Source organism: Aspergillus japonicus, assembly GCF_003184785.1.
Source record: "Aspergillus japonicus CBS 114.51 unplaced genomic scaffold BO86scaffold_17, whole genome shotgun sequence".
Lineage (NCBI taxonomy): Eukaryota > Fungi > Ascomycota > Eurotiomycetes > Eurotiales > Aspergillaceae > Aspergillus > Aspergillus japonicus.
In genome coordinates, this window is record NW_020291654.1 from 1 (window position 1) to 16,728 (window position 16,728).

The 16,728-nt window shown below is 55.9% G+C and overlaps 8 protein-coding genes across 8 annotated transcripts; 5 read left to right on the forward strand and 3 right to left on the reverse strand.

Moving 5' to 3' along the window:
• Positions 1-38: 38 nt before the first annotated feature.
• On the forward strand, positions 39-708 carry BO86DRAFT_398500 (calcium ATPase; the record flags this gene model as incomplete). The annotated part of the gene is made up of 2 exons (XM_025673559.1): positions 39-488; positions 679-708. The coding sequence occupies 2 exons, from the start codon at positions 39-41 to the stop codon at positions 706-708; spliced, it is 480 nt and encodes a 159-aa protein (XP_025528698.1).
• Positions 709-903: 195 nt separating this feature from the next.
• On the reverse strand, positions 904-2,171 carry BO86DRAFT_427590 (thiolase-like protein; the record flags this gene model as incomplete). Its single annotated transcript, XM_025675555.1, has 2 exons — positions 904-1,936; positions 1,993-2,171. The coding sequence occupies 2 exons, from the start codon at positions 2,169-2,171 to the stop codon at positions 904-906; spliced, it is 1,212 nt and encodes a 403-aa protein (XP_025528699.1).
• Positions 2,172-3,682: 1,511 nt separating this feature from the next.
• BO86DRAFT_398502 (uncharacterized protein) lies at positions 3,683-4,183 on the forward strand (the record flags this gene model as incomplete). The annotated part of the gene is made up of 1 exon (XM_025673560.1): positions 3,683-4,183. One exon carries the CDS (start codon positions 3,683-3,685, stop codon positions 4,181-4,183), a length of 501 nt encoding a protein of 166 aa, XP_025528700.1.
• A 1,307-nt stretch (positions 4,184-5,490) lies between these two features.
• BO86DRAFT_408969 (MIP transporter) lies at positions 5,491-6,807 on the forward strand (the record flags this gene model as incomplete). The annotated part of the gene is made up of 4 exons (XM_025674380.1): positions 5,491-5,704; positions 5,768-6,328; positions 6,463-6,533; positions 6,594-6,807. 4 exons carry the CDS (start codon positions 5,491-5,493, stop codon positions 6,675-6,677), a joined length of 930 nt encoding a protein of 309 aa, XP_025528701.1. The 3' UTR covers positions 6,678-6,807.
• Positions 6,808-6,986: 179 nt separating this feature from the next.
• On the reverse strand, positions 6,987-8,514 carry BO86DRAFT_427605 (epoxide hydrolase family protein; the record flags this gene model as incomplete). The annotated part of the gene is made up of 5 exons (XM_025675556.1): positions 6,987-7,075; positions 7,153-7,407; positions 7,478-7,553; positions 7,642-8,182; positions 8,228-8,514. 5 exons carry the CDS (start codon positions 8,512-8,514, stop codon positions 6,987-6,989), a joined length of 1,248 nt encoding a protein of 415 aa, XP_025528702.1.
• A 2,017-nt stretch (positions 8,515-10,531) lies between these two features.
• Positions 10,532-11,951, forward strand: BO86DRAFT_388344 (uncharacterized protein). Its single transcript, XM_025671830.1, has 4 exons — positions 10,532-11,075; positions 11,132-11,218; positions 11,276-11,470; positions 11,541-11,951. Exons 1-4 carry the CDS (start codon positions 10,565-10,567, stop codon positions 11,789-11,791), a joined length of 1,044 nt encoding a protein of 347 aa, XP_025528703.1. The 5' UTR covers positions 10,532-10,564; the 3' UTR covers positions 11,792-11,951.
• Positions 11,952-12,329: 378 nt separating this feature from the next.
• BO86DRAFT_398506 (uncharacterized protein) lies at positions 12,330-13,924 on the forward strand (the record flags this gene model as incomplete). The annotated part of the gene is made up of 2 exons (XM_025673561.1): positions 12,330-12,386; positions 12,473-13,924. The coding sequence occupies 2 exons, from the start codon at positions 12,330-12,332 to the stop codon at positions 13,922-13,924; spliced, it is 1,509 nt and encodes a 502-aa protein (XP_025528704.1).
• Positions 13,925-14,487: 563 nt separating this feature from the next.
• Positions 14,488-16,234, reverse strand: BO86DRAFT_388345 (uncharacterized protein). Its single transcript, XM_025671831.1, has 2 exons — positions 15,515-16,234; positions 14,488-15,432 (listed from the first exon to the last, which is right to left on the reverse strand). Exons 1-2 carry the CDS (start codon positions 16,226-16,228, stop codon positions 14,548-14,550), a joined length of 1,599 nt encoding a protein of 532 aa, XP_025528705.1. The 5' UTR covers positions 16,229-16,234; the 3' UTR covers positions 14,488-14,547.
• Between the last annotated feature and the right edge of the window lie 494 nt (positions 16,235-16,728).

Sequence of the window (16,728 nt, forward strand, 5' to 3'; positions counted from 1 at the left end):
CCCCCACGCCCCGCCACGCACCCCTCTTCACGACCACAATGTGGAAACTGATGCTCGGCCAATCCATCTACAAACTCGCCCTCTGCTTCACGCTGTACTTCGCCGGCGACCGGATCTTCGGCCTGGACGCGCACAGCAACAACGACGACCGCGTCCTCCTCGACACGATCATCTTCAACACCTTCGTGTGGATGCAGATCTTCAACGAGTTCAACTGCCGCCGGCTGGACAACCGGCTCAACATCTTCCAGGGGATCCTCAAGAATGCGTGGTTCATGGTCATCAACGTGCTGATGGTGGGCGGGCAGATCCTGATCATCTTTGTCGGGGGCGAGGCGTTCGGTGTGACGCGGCTGAGCGGCGCGCAGTGGGGGTATTGTTTGGGTTTCGCGGTGGTGTGTATCCCCTGGGCGGCGGTGTTGAAGTTCGTGCCGGATCGATATGTTGCCTGGGGGTTGGGGTGGGTTGGTGTCGGGGTGAGGAAGGTTGTACGGCCTTTGGGGGTTGTGGGGGCGTGGGTTAGGCGGTTAGTTGGGGGGTGTAAGGGGAGGTGGAGGGGAAGGGGGAAGAGGGTGGGACGTGGGGATGAGGAGATGGGGGCGGAGGGGTGATGAGCGATGCAATGGGTGTGCGTGTTGTCTGTAGGTGTTGAGAGTCAGTTGATGCGACCATCGGTAGAGACGTGTTGATGCTCTAGATGATATGTAAGGCCTAACTGCATTGCTCTGAGCTCGGCGGCCCGAGTTCCTCGTAATGACTTAACACAGTCTATATCCAGGGCAGCAAAGATAGCCATGTCTTATATTCTAGTCATCATAGGTAATACCACCCACCAGAAGGATATATTCTCGTTCCGTATAAAGATATATCCCCAACCCACAGGTAACAATACCCGCAAGAGAGCTACAACCGCCTCAACAAAACCATCTCCGTCGTCAACCCGGGCCCAAAACTGACCGCCACCACTTCCTTCCTCGTGCCCTGCCCCTCCCACCCCCTCAACCGATCCAACACCGCCAACACCGCCACACTCGAGCTATTCCCCCTCGATTCATACACCTCGCGACTCGCCCGAATCGCCTCATCCGACAACCCCAGCGCCAGCTGCGCGCCCCGCAGAACCGTCAACCCGCCCGGATGAAGCGCCCACTCCAACTCCCCCGGCGCTACCGACCTCATCCCATTCGCCCACATCAACTCCCCAAACAACCCCCGCAAGGACGCAACCGCAAGCTCCGGCACCTCCCGCGACAGCGTCAGCTGGAAGCCATACTCCGTAGTGCGGTAGGACATCGCCTCAAGCGTGTCCGGGGTAATCCGCGTCCGATAATCCAGCACCGCAAACCGCCTCGGAATGGCCCCCGTAAGCGCAAGGGCATTACACAGCACCAGCGCCGCAGCGCCATCGCCAAACAACACCGGACCGATACTGATCTCCTCTCCCGCCAAACCTAGCTGCGCAGCCGTAGAATGCAACTCCGCCGCGAGATGGATACTGCACACCTCGCACGCGAGCACCAACACCCGCGCGGGGTTTTGCTGTGCCGTGGCCGCCCGCGCGAGCGAGCTCCCCACCCGCAGGGCGGCAAGGCCCCCCGCGCAGCCGACCCCGCTGAGCAACACGCGTTCCGCCGCCGCAGAAATGCCCACCTCCCGGAACACGGCCTGGTCGTAGCCCGGGGCGCCCGCGTTGGTGACGGTCACGGCGACGGTGTGCGTGATGGCCGACGCGGGGAGGTGGCTGTCGGCTAGGGCTTTACGGGCGGCGCGGGCGGCGAGCGGGACGCCGTGGCGGTGGAATTCCGAGGAGACTTGTTGCGCGGTGGGCGGGGTGGCCTGGCTGGCGGGGTCGTACCACTCGGGGTTGTGGTTGCAGCCGATGAGTGCGCGCGAGGCGATGCCGCTGCGGGAGTGGACTTTGAGGAGCGTTTGGACCCTGGTATCGGGTTAGGGGGGAGTTTGTGAGGGCAGGGATGGGAGGTAGGTACCTACCATGCTGCATCTGCGGGATAATGGCGGAGGAGGTATTGGCGGAAGTCGTCGGAAGTGACAATCTGCGACGGCCATTCGGTGCCCAGGCCGGTGATGGTCAGCTCGTTCTCCCCCGCTCCCGCCCCCGCTGCCCCGCTTGGGGGGTGGGGGGTGCTGCCAGAGGAGAATGCGGTGCCCATTTTGTCGCAGATGTGGTCGCGAGATGGAGGAGAGTCGATATTACTTTAAGTTTAAGGGTAGGGCGAAGCTGCCTGCTTTTGATGTGTTCTTTCCGTGAATGGCCCTTGCATTTGTTCCTTCCATGAATTTGTCGGGATTGTTGCAATTAGGGACGAATACGAGCGTGGCGGTCATGCAGCCAGCTTGGCGGTGTCGCTTGGACCCCTGGACCAGACTACATTACTTGTGGGCACGGTGTGATCTCACGCATACTCTGGGTGTTGCATGCAGGGCCGAGGACTGCAAGGCTGCCGTTGACTTCGTGGATTGGGTCGCTAATACATGGCTACGTCACACTGCCGACATACACGAATCGACTGCGGCCTCTAGGATAATGCGGCGCACGCTCAACTCGAAGTCTGGAATTCTCAGGATCGTCCGATCTTTATATTTGTCTCTTTGGGCGGCTCTCCCGAAGTCGCCGTGGTTGGCATTGGCTGCGGACGTTCAGGATATGAATCGCACACTTTCTTCCTACGCTGACCGGCTCACTTGACTCCATAGACAGAGAAGGATATCCTTTCGACTAGTGACTCCCAGAATTGGTCAGAAATTGCGAAGGGTCATGACCTGGTCGGAATCACTGGGATTCGAACAGGTTCGTCCCCGACGAGTGAGTGTGGCCCTGGGTAGCTTTTCATTCTGCTCGAAAGATGCTATGTGTCTCATCAGAACCTGGGTTTCGAGAAGCATTTGTACTGCATAGTACTTGTGGTAGCCCTCGCAGAATGCCACCTGCTCCTCGAGTTTGGGGTTCATGTTAAGCTCTCCTATCGACGTCTAAACCAACTGTATACATGTGGGGACTTCAACATGATCCCTTATCGCGGAGAAATCGCTGGGCCTAAGTCTGTTTCCGTCGCTTTGTTTCCACTACAGACATTGGAATTGTCCTTTGTTCCATTCTTCCGAGGCGTCTTGGATAGTGGTCAGACTAGTCGAGGGTTCCCGAGCCACCCAGTGGAAGCATCATCTTCGAGTATCTATCCTCTGACGTCCGTGCATCTGTCCACTTTCTTGGCTTGACGGATTCCGTAAACTGTCCAGTCACCGGACCCGAAAGAGTGGGCAGTGCACGACGAGTAGGAAATTTGAATTAAGCTTTGGTCTGACGAGTACTCTAATTGCCACTGCAGGCTGCAAACGGAAGGGATACGGGGAGCGGGAGCGGGTGTGGGTCGGGGCTACGGGATACCCATCGAATGTTCGAAACTTTAGGATGGTGATCCATCAGAAGAGCAAACCTAATCGCAGATAAACAAGATACCACCGATCATGCAGGGTCTAGACGCCGGTCTTGATATCTCATCCGACCTGAGAATGAATGCTGCACAGCTTGGCCAATCATAACACCTTGGTCATTGACTATAAATGCCTGCTCTGCACACTCTCATCTGTAGAAACAAGTCACTCACCAAGAGCCCGCACTGTCCCAGAGAACTCCCCTATCCAAATATTATCTCCATCCACAATGAAAGCCTCACACTTTGTTGCATTCCTCCCCACCGCCGGACTGGTCGCAGGGATGCCCCATCAAGCCCGCGACCTCTGCGCCGGACTCCCCACCACCGGAGTGCTCAGCGCCGCCACCAACCTGCTCTGCGAGAAGATCACCCTGACCAACTCAGGCTGCTCAGTGCATGTGAAGTTCCCCTGGGATCTACCCAAGAGCTCCTTCACCTTGGAGGATGATACCTCGAAGACCTTCCTCGCTCAGCGCGGCCAGACGATCCAGCTGGACGCCCAGCCAAAAACCGACCACTCCGCCGCCACCTGGACAGGGACCAGCGGGGGGACCAACCCCACGACTTACAAGGTACCCCTGGTGGGCGACCTCCCGGATATCAAGGTGTCGTGTCCCGAGACCTGCGTGGCGACGGACAAGATTTGTAATATCAATGATCCAGGGATGTGTTGTTCGCGGACTTGTGGGGTTAAGCCTCAGATTGGGCCGGGGTATTTCTGTTATTAGCTTGAGAAGGACGTCGGGAGGGGCTAAGGGTACTTCTTAGAATGAGTAGCACCAGGAGATGTTCATCCGTGGTAGTTGGAGAATAATGATTATTCAATGATATCCAGTTGTCTTTTGTCATTCTGCATGCACAGTTGGGCCCATTTTACCTGTGGTCTATTGACCAGAAGGCTGAAAGTCGAACGCTGATGCCAAGCCAGAAGGAGGATTTGTGGTCATCTCAAGAATCGGTTTATGGAGGGGATGAAAGAGTAGAGAACAGCGCAGTTTCTTTTTCACCTGCAGGAATTGCAGTGTTTGCTGTTCTGTTACAGTCTCCCTTGTTGAATTCTGCTTTCGTGGTGCTCCAACTCATTAAAACTGCTAGCCTGTATATAATTGGTTTGGAGCTAATCTTTGGACCGACTCTGGTTACTGTGAGAGATACACTACGAGGAAACAGGCGATGGAGCAAATACAAGCATAGCTATATCCTACATTCGGGCTCAAAAGCATGTAACCCTTAGAAAAGCAGTCTCCTTGAGAGCATCGTCACCGCTTTCCGAGGGCACGACTACATCCGGCCGGATTCTTCGGCTTCCATCAGCCCGCCTTCATGCTTAGAATCGTGCAATTTTTTGCAGGAAGAGGAGTTTCCGAAGCTGGTTATGGAGGACTGCCATGATATAATATAGTGTCTGGCTAGCTCGAACCTAAATTTGGGATAGCATTGTCGTATAGTATATTCATACACATCGCGGGTTGGTCGAGATACCTTCTTGCGAAAGCCGTTATATGTTCAGCCATGATCTCCCGGAGGCTCTGACCAGATTTCCAGCACCTACAATTTGTGAGCGGCTTCCAACAACACCGTGGACGTCGAGAAGGCAGACTAGATAGGCTAAGGCTGCAATTTTCTATTTGCTGAACATCGACTGCGCTGCACCTGCTCAGAGTTGAGGTATCGAACTGACAGCTCTGAATATTGACCGCCTCGATACCATTTACCAATTCCGGATACTGCCGGCATAACCCGCCGCACACAGCCAAAACAGGCTTGGCCCGGCTACTTACAGTAGGCGGTCAGAAAGCACCCACTGGACCCCCATCTCGTATAGCATCCGAAAGAGGCTTAGCGCCAATATATTCTCCGTGGGTTGCAATCAAAGCTTGTACGAGGTGGAAGCGTCGGCTTGAGAGCTTCGAACAGGGGCGTTGGAAAATCGCATTATAAGTTAGACTGGCCGCTGTCATCCCCGCGGAGACGCCCCCGGCTGCCGCACGTCGACACGACTCCCACTCAGACCGATCCCAGCCGCCAGCAGACAATGGACCCGACAGAAGCCAAGCCGACGATCCAGCCCTTCACGGGGCGGATCGGAGGCAACCAGACGCTGGTGGTGGACCGACACGACCCGGACAATGCGGCCCTGTTGAAGCGGGTGCCCGACGCGGCCCCGATGATGAGCATCAAGGAAGGGTTGAAACCCGGGGGGTTCGGGGAGTTCGATCTGTGGAAGTTCGGCTTCATCGAATGCGTTGGTCTGCAGCCTGCCAGATTCCCCCGTCTCATAACCAACCCCTCCAACTAACCGTCCTGTGCAGGAACAATGCTCAACGTCTTCATAACAGCCTGGGCCTCCATCAAGCCCAGCAGCAACACCAGCACCAGCACCAGCACAACACCCGCCGGCGTCTACGCAACAGCCACCTTCCTCGGCCCAACAATCGGCAGCCTGATCAACTGGCTCACCCTCACCCTGTGCATCTTCACCTTCTCCAACGTGACCGGCAGCCACCTCAACCCGACCATCACGCTGGCCACCTTCTTCGCGCGACTGATCACCCTCCCGCGCGCCGTCATCTACCTGGCCGCGCAGACCCTGGGCGGCACCCTCGCCGGCCTGATGCTGCGCGCCGGCTACGGGTCCCGCGATTTCGCGGTGGGCGGGTGCGCCGTCAACACGTCCCTGGTCCCCGTGCGCGAGGCTTTCCTCCTCGAGTTCGTGTTCTGTCTGCTGCTGGTGTTCTGGTCGTTCGGGGTCGGACTGGATCCCCGCCAGGGGCGGCTGTTCGGCGCCGCGCTGTCGCCGTTTCTCGTGGGCATGGCGCTCGGCACGGTTAGTTGGGCGTCGGCGTTTTCGCGGGAGGGGTTCGGGGGTGCTGGTGCGTTTCTTCCCCCCCCCAGTTTCTTTCTTTCGCTTTTTTTGTCTTTCTGTCCTCGGTGCACAGTGTTGGGAGTTGGTTGTTCTTTGGGTTTTGAATGTGGGTCGTTAGGGCTAACCTGTTTTCTTCGGTAGGGCTGAATCCCGCGAGGTGTCTGGGGGTGTATGTCGCTACAGGGTTTCCGGGGTATCATTGGATCCATTGGGTGAGTTGTGCTTTTACTTTGCAGATTGGATGTGGTGCTGATGCTGTGCGTGTGCTGTAGGTTGCTGCGCTCGCTGCTGCGGTGGGGCATGGGGTGGTGTATTTCTGTGTGCCGCCGTGGAGTGCGTCGGATGTTCGAGTTTGAGGGTTTGTATCTCGGAAGATGATATACTGGACTAAACCGCTTCGGTGGTTGGGTGGGAGCCACGCACGCTGATTAATTCTACGAGGGTCAGGGTCAATGCTTGCCTATGCCCATGGCCTCTTGCACGCTCACGGCCTGCTGTCCTGACAGGGTGTCTAATTGATCAAAAACCCCGATCTAACACGATGCAACTGTTTATAGAGCTCCCTAATGTCATATCCTTCAACGATAGATCGAACCGCACCCCTCGCATGGTAATACATCATATTCAACATCCCGAACTCCTCCCCCCCTCCCCTAGATCCAGCCTCATTCCCAATAACTCCCAATCTCCCGCAAATCCCCCACCAACGCCACGGGATTATCCAGCCCAGGGAAATGGCCCCCGCGCTGATGATCTACAACCACGCCCGTTAGCACCCATACTAAGCAGCCCCACACCCCTCACATCATTTTCTCGGAGGAAAGAACCTACTGCGATACAACACCAAATTCCCCGTCTGCGCCACCAGCGCCGGCGGCCAGAATCCCACATTGTACTTGAACGCGCTAAACAGCAGCGGCGCGTCGGTGTGCGCCTTGCTGTAGACCGTGCTGAAGCCGTTGGGGTTCTGCGCGTAGATGACCACGGACGAGGCGAAGGTTTCGGTGAGGTAGTAGAGCGAGACGTGTCGCAGGATCTCGTTGTGGGTGAGCACCGAGGGGCTGGTTCCGGCGTTGGGGTCGGACCCTTCTCGGTTGTTAGATTGGCCATTGGAGATACGGAAAGGGTGGGTGCGAAGGGGGAGGGGCTGACTTACAGTTGAGGAATTTCTCGCCGATCCAGGCGAGTTGGCCGATGGGGTTATCTTGGAGGGCGAGGCCGATTGTGTTGGGCTTCATGGGTTGTGATGTTAGCTTAGCTCTTGGGTCCCGGGTTTGCGGCATGCGGAGATGCGGGAGGCGAAATGCATAGGAGGCATACCTTTGTGGTCTGCTCGTTGAAATACCCCTCGCCCGAGTTGTTCCACTCCATGGTTTCCGCCTCCTCGAAGGCTTCCAGCGCGTCCAGCGTGATGTTCTGCGCCGCCAGCGCCGCCGGGGTCAACGGGAAGAATGGTAGGAACGCCAGGTGGCCCGCGCGGACGGTCGAGTTGTACTGGTCGTACAGGTTGTAGGCGATGCCGGCGCCCCAGTCCGTCCCGAACACCGCGTAGGTCTCGTAGTGCAGGACCTGGGTGAGCAAGGTGTTGAAGACCCGCGCCGTGTCGGCGATGGTCCAGTTCACCGGGGGCACCGAGGAGAAGGCGAACCCGGGCAGGGAGGGCACGATCACGTCGAAGGCGACCTTCCTGCCGGTTGCGGTGGTCGCTTGAGCGGTCAGCTCGTCGATGATGGGGGCGAACTCCAGGAACGAGCCGGGCCAGCCGTGCAGGAGTAGCAGCGGGATGGCATCGGAGGCATTTGCCTTCTCGTGGACAAAGTGGATGGTTAGGTCTTCGATGGTGGTGGTGTACTGGTTGAATCTGCCAGCAATTAGCATTGACCAAGAATCGGCCTGGTGCACTTACTTGTTGATATTCTTCTGCTCGGTCTTCCAGTCAAAATCCGTGAGCCATTCCTGCTGGAAGGATTTCAGATCGTGCAAGGTGATCCCCTGCGCATTGCCGGTGTTGACGTACACCGGCTGCGCGGGCAGCTTCGTGCTGCGGATCTGCTCCAGCATGCGCGGCACCTTCGCCGACAGGTCGACGTGAAACGGATGCACCTGCCATGCAGTTCGCGCTCGCACGGGACTGCCCTGGCTCGATCCCACAAGGGAGCTGAGGGCGAACACCTGGGCCCACGACACGCGCATTCGGAATTCTGCTTGCCCTCGTAATTGTGGTTTGGAGGAATTATGGATGCACCGCCAGCCCGGGCGCATGCGCTCATTATATACCCCTCATCCCTCCCCAGCGAACCCGAGAAATTCGACGTAGAAGCGATGTCCACGATTGCTAAGCTCACATTACCAATCGCCGTCGAAATCACATCGCGCCATCGAGACCGCTACAGCTGAGGCGGAATACCTCGTATACGGGCCCCACTATTGATGAGGAACAATAAGCGCTAAGCTGTCCCGCTAGCTTATTTTCAGTCGTGGAGCCATCGTATTAGATGGATTTTCCCTCCGCTAGCTGCTAAGGAGTATAGTCCCTCAGCCGCGTCCCCTGCAGAAACAGTTGGGCGGGTGAGGGGCTCACTCAATGGAGTGGGCTTATCTGGCTAATGTGGCCGGGCAACTGCAGGGCTCTCTTTGCACGGGTCGGGTTTTGTGGAATGAGTTTTTATGTTGGATTGTAGTTCGTTGGATCTGGCATTTAAAGGTCCCGTCAGTGCCAGTATGTGCATCTGACAAGTATTCCATGATTAGACCAGGTAGGTTGTTAGGGTATTCCTTTGGAAGCAAGGCAAGTGCAGAAAAGCAGAGGCGAGCGGCAAGACCCGTCCGCCCCGCCCGGACAGGACCGATTCCACGATTCCACCCAATCTCCTTACCACGTTACCACGATACCACTTCATCATAGATACAGGGCCAGATAGTGTAAGTCTTAGCAGACAAGGTGGTTCAGAAAAGATGATAGCGGGATCAATTGAGATTCTGGGGTCAAGCGGGACAAAACGCCTGAGGGAGAAAAGATCGCCCAGCTTAATAAGCTTTAAAAACCTCTGGTTCGTTCTACTCCTGGTCTGATCCTAGTATACAAGCTTGTAAACCCATGGAGGGTATTAGGTCTCACTATGATCGTCCATCATACCTTAAGGACAATGAGGCTTGCTACCAAGGTTTAAGAACGCGTGCAGACAAAATTGGAACCAGTGCAGCTAGCTCAGACTGGGATGATATCGATCGGCCATAACGCTAACGTAAGTGAATGAAGGATGGATTGTAGTTCTCCAGGCTCAGAGGACTTGCGGAAGCTCATGCTAAATCTTCGAGTACGATGTGAGTATCGTGTAGTGTCCAGGTGCGGGGTAGGCACGCCTGAGCTGGTGCTGGCGGGCCGAGTACCACTATGGCAGAGAATCGAACGCACGTGTTTGCGAATACAGAAGGAATAGTAAGCGGTTAACCTCACAGATGAAATTGAAATAGACCGTGTTTATATACCTAGGAGAGCCAGAGTATTTACTCCCGAAAAGGTGTGTAAAAGCTAGCAGGCTATTCAACATGAAAATGTAGTACAGGGTGGAGGTTTTGATTAATTTTCGTAGCCCCATGCTCAATGGCTGAGCTACCCGATCAACTGGGCTTTATGATCAGGTCCCTATACTGTCGTGAATAGGATGTGCGGAAAAGATTGGAGGGAAAAATAAGCATGGATCATAGGAGGGCTATTTGCATTTGCTATCTGAGAAAAAGGACAGTTATATATATTATTAGTCATTAATTTCTCTGGGATTAGTATGAGGATTGGTTCCTAGGAATACTTTTATGTTTGTCGGGCCTCGACTTTAAGTTATAAATGGATAAGCTTAGATCCTATATCCGAATACCCATACTGGTTACTAATATGAAGATCGATTTTTCTCCTCCACAATCCCACGGACAATCAGACAGATGAGTTAGGTGTCTGAAAGAATGTTGGAACACAAGGCATCCCAATTGGCTGATGGTACGAATTGCCAGACACGGACAGCGTGAGCACATCTTGGCAAGAATGCTGCGCTACTGCTCAGCCTTGCATGTCACCATGCATCCTAATGCAGTCAGCACACCACAATGCTGGACCTGGTTTCTTCTCGGGCAGTGCCTCGGGCGGTGCCTCGCAGGTACGGAGTCTTATAAATCCTGACCTCCTTGGCATTTTGCCAGCACCAGTAGCACAGTCCTTCAGTTTTATCCACATCTCCCCACAACGGTCATGTCCGGATTAGCCCTGGGCCCTCAAGGCACCCATATCTCTTTTGACGCATTTATCGCTACTCTCTGGACCTTTACTGCTCTCTGTTTTTGCTCTATCCTTTTCCGTCTCTACGTCCGTCTCTTGACCTACCGCAGGCTTTTCCTTGACGATGCTCTTGTCGGGCTGGCCTGGGCGATGATGCTGGCAACGACGGTGATGTGGCAGGTCGAGGGGCCGGCCTTGTATCATTATGCGCCCGTGTTCAGTGGCAAGACACTGCCGACCCTCGAGTTCCTGGATGCGTATACGCATCTGCAAGGATACTTGGTCGCCTGGCTGGTCTTGTTCTACTCCGGACTGTGGTTGGTGAAGCTGTCCTTCTTGACCTTCTTCTACACTCTAGGCACCAAGATCCGGATCCACCGCGTGTGGTGGTGGATCGTCTTTGGCATCACGATCGCGTGGTGGATTATCTGCATCGGAATCATCGATTACCGCTGCACCATCAACAGCACCGCCTACACCATGAGTGAGTTCCAATCCTCAGGGTCCCCTCCTGCACCGGTTGACCTTCGCACCCTGCAGCGCACTGTGGCTCCATCGACCGTGTACATCATGACAATCAGATCATCTATGGCAGCTGCGCCGGCGATATCGTGACGGATGCCCTCAGTCAGTTTCCATCACTTCCCCCTCGGCGCTGGACTGGTGATTTAATCTCGGGCGCAGTTCTTTCCGTTCCGGTATTCGTCCTCTGGAACTCCCAGCTTCCGCTACGCCAGAAGATGGTCCTGCTCGCCTTCTTTTTCGCGACGGTGGTGATTATGGCGGTCGCCATTGTGCGGGTGGCCGTGGGCATCGACTACGCGCAGACGATGGACATCTCGTGGGTCTACTTCTGGTCCTGTATCGAGATGGGAACGGGTACGTCATTTCGTTGTGATGAGGTACTGCTTCCCCTGACTGACATCTGGCTTTCCATGGCAAATGACAGCCGTGATGGTCGCCTGCGCCGCATCTTTCCGGCAGCTCTACATCACCTCGCGCAACCGACACTTGTTCGGGAAAGGGCCCAAGGTGAAACAGGCAGTCGACTCGGGCCATCACCGACTCCTCCAGTTCCAGTTTCGGGACACGCAGTCGAGTGCGGCTCGTGTCTCGGAGGAGCCCTCCACCCACTCGACGGAGCATATTCTGATAGGCAAGCTGGCGCACAGGAGTCTAGAGAGTGATATTCCTGTCTAGGAACAGTCCTTTTCTGTTTGCGTGATTGTCCTTTGAATAGCGGATCAAGCTGCTTGTCAGGTTGTCAACCCCCCCCTGAAAGATTAGAAACCAGCTCTGAGTCCTGCAGCAATCGGCCCCCACGTATGAGTAGCGAATCAAAAGAACTGCACATCAACACTGGGGGCCGGGGTCGGAATGGGGGTGGGAGTGGGGGTTACCCCTCAGTTATCATGTAAAAGACCCGAAGCTTAGCTCAGCGTCAGCAAGGACATAAGCACTAAATATCTCTCCCCAAATCAGCTCCATCTCGTTTATCGTTAAAGACTGGCAGATTGGCAAGACATGGACATCTGCGTCATTCAGCCTGAACACATCATCGACCACATTTCTACACGAAAACGTCGACGTGTCTGGTGCTAGAATAAATCCCCCGTCTGGGCAATAATCTGCGAAATGCCGTGGAAATATGGCACCCTAATCGGCACGAGTAGCTTGCCGTCTGCAGCTATCCTGCGGGATGAGGATAATAAATAAGTCCGCCGCGGGCGCTAGCATCATGCCTGCAAACGATGTACCGCACCTCGACAAGGAGTCTAGCATCGAATCCACGGAAGTATGTGCTGTACTTGTATCCTGATCACAGCTAGGAAGCGGGAGGTGGAGTTCCTCGGATCGCCGATGATAGTTCCAAACCACTAGTCGTACCACCATTCGTCGACTTCAAGGATAAACGGTGCTCCATTATCTCAATTCCAATCCCTGCACATTTGCTTTGTGGCGGGCAAACGCGTCTTCCTCAGGGGTTGCGTGGCCGGGACCTCGACAGCCCCCATCGAAATACACAACAAGCCCACGAAGAACGAAGAATCCCGCAGCACGAATCTCCTTCTATCCAGCTATCTTATATTGCGATCCAGCTATATTCATACATCCGTGACAACCTCAGACCGGAGTCCTCCCTCGCAAATCCTTTCGCTCACTCACTCCAGGTCATCGCAAGACATGGGCAAGACACCGAACATGGAGGATTTCGACGAGGCGCTGCCAGGAGGGAATAAAACGGACTGGGCGCGGCTCAAAGACCTCCTCCTCCTTGTCTTGAAGCGGAGTGGCCTGTTCCAGCTGGCGATGAAGACCCCGGGACTGCGCCAGCAGCTGCGCGAGGAACTGGTCGCCCGCATCCACGCGATGCCCCGGTTTGTGCGGCGGGGCTACCGCGACGATGTCGAGCACTGCTTGGACTACCTGATGCGGTATCCATACAGAGTCCGAACCGCCTACACCCGGGGGATACTCCGAGCCAAGCGGAGGAAGGCGTTACGCGGGTTGGACTCGGAGACCGAGACCGCCGATTCATCGGATTCGGAGTCTTCGACCGCCCGACGAAGACGGCGACGACGAAACAGGCACCAGAGAGGAGAACGGGGTAGAAGACGAGCGGGGTCTGTGTCATCCTCATCGGAGTCGGCGTCCGATGCCGATCCATCAGACTTCGATACTCCCATTGCCCGACATCGGGGACTCCAGAAGCGGAGCAAGCGTCGGAGAAGAGAAGAGAGCACCACCAGAAGAGCGGTCCCTGTCGCATACTCATCAGATGCGGGCATCGATGCTATTAATACGACCGATTCGGATACCTCCACTACCCGACGAACAGGACAGCAGAACAAGCGCTGGGGAAGACAGCAGACCCCAAGAAGAGCGGGGACTGTATCCTGCTCAGTGGATTCGGAGGGTGATGCCATCGCCTCCATTCAGGAGGTGGCTACGACGCGACCACAAACACGGTCGCAGAAAAAGAAGCAACAACAAGAAGAAGAACGAGAGCAGCAACAGCACGAAAAACAGCCCCTGAACAATCTCCATGCCCGTATTCGGACCTCCGACGCGGGCGGCGAGTTGAAGTTCGTTGTCTGGGATTTCAACTCGCTGTCTCATTCCAAACTGATAGAGTATCTCCGCGAGCATGAGGGTTATGACCAGGGCTCGGATGGTATCCAGTGGACCGATCCCGCAGGAACAAAATCAGTCCGGGTCTCCAACGAGCGGAGCTGGAAGATGGCGCGAAGCAAGATGGGCAGATTCAGCGGGCCGAGTTGGCTTAGAATAATCCGGAATCCTCATGTTGATATGCGCTTTCATTCCATTTGATCGATGCTGAAACAATCCTTAATGAGTCTGGAGCGGGGACTTTCCCATCAGCTCAACCATCACTACCTCCCCACCCGGTGGCACGGACGGACTGCTTCTTACTCGTCGACCAATTCAATTGAACTGGTCAATTCGCCCTTTTTGTTTGACATTCCTTGGCGGGCGACGTCCCCATCCTTTGAGGAAGGCCGGTCGCCAGCTGCTTCCACACCGGTTAAATCTGCTTGCTCATCAACCCGGCCTCTCTCATCACCTCGAATCCCTTCGCCGACGCGGCTCGACCCCTGGGCTGGCCGCACTCACCGACGAGCGGCAGCGAGAGCTATTCGAGCCAAGAATGCATGATCGAACCGGTCTAGATCACTAAATGCCTGATCATGGACGGCGGGGGGGTCGAATCCTATCGCGTAGTCTGGAAGACGCTACGCTGTTGATTCCAGGGAACAATAGGCAGGGAGGAGGCAGAGATTATGTTGCTGGAGATCCAATGGACATACTGTCTCTATTCCGACTGATTCGAAAATCAGAATCCATGCATTCAATTCCGTGAAAAACAAGCGTGACAAAAAGAGGTAAAAAAGACTCATTCCCCCTCTGCTGGAGGCATTGATCCAGGCCCCGCCCTAAACATACCTATCGTACGTCCGAAACCGATGCGGCAACTCTCCGCTCCCGCCCGCCAGGGTCACCTCCCAGTACTCGCCCATCAGCTCGCGCTTGAACAGCTTCTTCCCAGGCGGCTTAGCCACCAGCCTATCCAAAGTCTCGACCACCTGCGCGACCCAATCGATCTTCCGCCCCACCTCCTGCGCCAGCATGTTGCACCGCACCATCACCTGCCAGCATCGCGTGAGGTAGTCGCGCAACTCCGCGCGGTTCGCGCGGTGCAGCGGATCGTGCGGAACCGGCAGTCGCCGCGCATGTTGGCTATTGTACTCCGCCAGCGCCGTGATATACTCGACCAACTCCTGCGGGAGACCCCCGCGCACTCGCAGATAACCCTCCACGCGCGCGACGTCCGTCAACTGCGGTCGATAGACCGCCTTCTTCCCGCAGTTTAGAAACACCTCGAACGGCACCTGGCCGTAGGGGAAGGTCCGGTTGGTCAGAATGAGCGTAGGGGCCGCGGCAGCCGTCTCGCTGGGGCGGGTCGAATCGTTCAACCACCCCAGCCTCGCGCCCCGGACCTCGCTGGTGGCCTCCAGCAGCGCCAGGAAGCCCGGCTCCCGGCGGTAGCGCGTGACCTGTGTCTGCCAGTGGAAATGGCCGTCGAGGCCGAAGAAACGCCGGTGCAGGTGCTGGGCGACCTCGTTCGAGGAGCCCTCGAAGGTCCACCGCCGCAGCGTGCGCTGGTAGATCCGCGTGTTGCGGTATTCGTCGGACCGTTTCTTGTTGGCGGCTTGGCGCGAGGCCGGGTCCCAGAGGGAGGGGATGCTGTGCAGGATGTTGAGGGTCAGGTACATCTGTAGCGCGCCGGCGAAGAGCTGGTCCCAGCCGCGGTCGGGGGTCTGTAGTCTTGCATTGGTACTGGGTTTTGACTGTTGCCCTGTTTTTTCTTGTTGGGGAAGGGGTGTTGTGCGGTGTGCGTACCATGCAATAACATTCGTACATCTCCATCCACTCCGCCAGGTCGTTGTCCGGCGTGGCGGCCAGCCGCAGCACAGGGTCCATCTCTCCGAGGAGCATGAGGCTGCTCACCACCTGCATGTTGTAGAAGGCCCCAGCGTTGACATCCATAAATTTGTAGCAGTCGTTGCGTCGGTAGCGGCGCAGAAAGGCCGATCCCATTCGCTCGCGGTACGGTAACGGGCATCCGCAATGATCCTCGCGCCTGTCGGGGCTACTGCTGCCGCTATTGCTGATACTACTGCTGCTGCTGCTGCTGCTGCTGCTCATACTGCTCCTTCGGCTGTTGCTGTGACCGGTGTAGTCCCGATGCAAACACAGCTTAGGGCTCTCCGCCTTGACAGTCGTCCCGTACGGCCACTTGCGGTCCTGGTAGGCCGTGCACCATCGGTACGCCAAGGGCCGGAGTCTTTCCGCGAGGCGATCATCCAAAACTAAATCATCCGGCTGGATCGGACTATACTGCGCGGGGTATTTCCGCCGTTCGGTGCGGGTGTGCTCTTCGATGGCGCGGGCGAAGGACTCGGCAAAGTAGCCGATCTCCTTCCCCTGGGCGGGCCGGAACCGGAAGTACAGATCCGAGACGAGCTGAGCGCTGTCTGGGGACGCTGGGGCCGATCGATGGTGGAGATTCTGGGCGAGGGTGTTCCAGCTGATGCTGTGGGCTTGGTGAGCCATCTTGCAGTAAGATTGGTGTCGTAGGGGTTATGGCGTGGAGAAGCAGAGATGCAAAGCTTTAAGGGATTGAAGGATTTGCCAAGCTATTTTCGGGGTGGGCTTGCGGTAGGCCCACTTGTGACTCATGGTCCCTAATTATCCGTGTCAGAATGATCTAAATCTGTCTATGTACGGAGAATAAAGATCTATCAGCAGTTGTGAGAGGGGTGTACGCTCCCTGGCCAGCTAAACTACAACTTGCCAAGAGATTCACGTAGTGATTGAAGGCAAAAACCTACAAACCATACCTGACATCTCTGCAGTGTATGTCGGTATCAAAGAGCATCTCCACAAGTTGGGTCTTTTAAACAAATCATGTCGTCTTACAATTGTGGTTTTTCTAGCAATCTTTCAAGTTATTTCACTTAGGTGTAAGTTAGCTGGCTAGGGAGGTTAGTTTTAGACAAATCTGTGATAGACCCAGGGTATGTTCAAACTCAGCCACAGCTGCTATTATAGGA